This window comes from Penaeus monodon, chromosome 27 (genome assembly GCF_015228065.2).
Source record: "Penaeus monodon isolate SGIC_2016 chromosome 27, NSTDA_Pmon_1, whole genome shotgun sequence".
Classification (NCBI taxonomy): Eukaryota; Metazoa; Arthropoda; class Malacostraca; order Decapoda; family Penaeidae; genus Penaeus; species Penaeus monodon.
In genome coordinates, this window is record NC_051412.1 from 3,239,185 (window position 1) to 3,240,271 (window position 1,087).

The 1,087-nt window shown below is 40.3% G+C and overlaps 1 protein-coding gene across 1 annotated transcript; it reads right to left on the reverse strand.

The window, feature by feature from the left end:
• Nucleotides 1-56: 56 nt before the first annotated feature.
• LOC119590342 (glutamate receptor 1-like) lies at nt 57-1,011 on the reverse strand (the record flags this gene model as incomplete). Its single annotated transcript, XM_037939016.1, is given in 3 exon segments — nt 57-232; nt 449-612; nt 884-1,011. Coding segments are annotated over 3 exon segments (360 nt in total), but the record flags the coding sequence as incomplete, so codon positions are not given.
• Nucleotides 1,012-1,087: the final 76 nt, after the last annotated feature.

A 1,087-nucleotide genomic window follows, 5' to 3' on the forward strand; every position in this document is an offset into this window, starting at 1 on the left:
GACATTTTACTAGGGAACGAGCGTGTCTCTCGTGTGCATGAAAGGGAGACTAGACACGTACAACAGGACTTTCAGCAACGCAAATCTCTCCCGATACATAATGTGCGTCTTTGGTCTTTTCGAGCATTCGTCGTCATCATAAACAGCCTATCGCTCTTAGGCTTTCAGGTAGATTTAGCCAGATGGTGGACGAGACACTCACCCAACAAGACCAGAATGCTGAGCAGGACTCCTAAAATAACAACAGAAAATCGGTTAGTGGTTGGCGACACAGTTGACTTGCAAAATAGGATATTGTCACAATAAAACATACCACTTGAAGTAAGTAAAAGAAAAATAAATATTCTTATCTGCTTGCTTGTTTTAAAAGAGGTTCAATTCTGCTCAGAACTTTACGTTTTCTTGTGTACGTTATTCGCGATGATATCAAGTGTTAAAACTAACTTACCACCAGCCAAGAGGAAGAATACTCCACCGAGGTCACCTAATGTCAGAACCAGGGGTGTGTTAGTTTTCTTCTCCTTTCCGGGCCTTACCATACATGCTTTAGCGTTAGAGGTCAGGTCAAACATGAGCCGAGTCACATGGCCAGTTTCCACCAGGGATATTAACCTGCGCGGGATACCGTAGTTCAAGAAAGTCTCCTTTAGAAATACTATGCTACTGTGAATATTATCGTGAAACCATTTCAGCACAATTATGTAGTTCTAATATAATCTTCCATAAGTTTATCGTATTTGCACATAGCACACACATTCATTGTCTTCATGTAAATTTATTGATACAATGAATATTTGTACATTCGTTATACCTATATGAATGTAATTGATTAAATAAATATGACCACGTTAATTATATTAATATTAAAGTAGTTGGACCTTACCACTTATTGAAAGCAGGGACGAGGGAACTGCCCTTGGGGAATGCCATGGAAAGCATGGACGACGAGAGAGGAACCTTGCCGATGTAGTAATTACACTGACCAGTCTCCGTGTAATCGTGATGCATGACCTATTGGAGAATGCGAGTTTATCAGGCGAGGGAGTGTGAGGCTATTTATAAATGCAAGTTTCGTAAGAGTAAGACC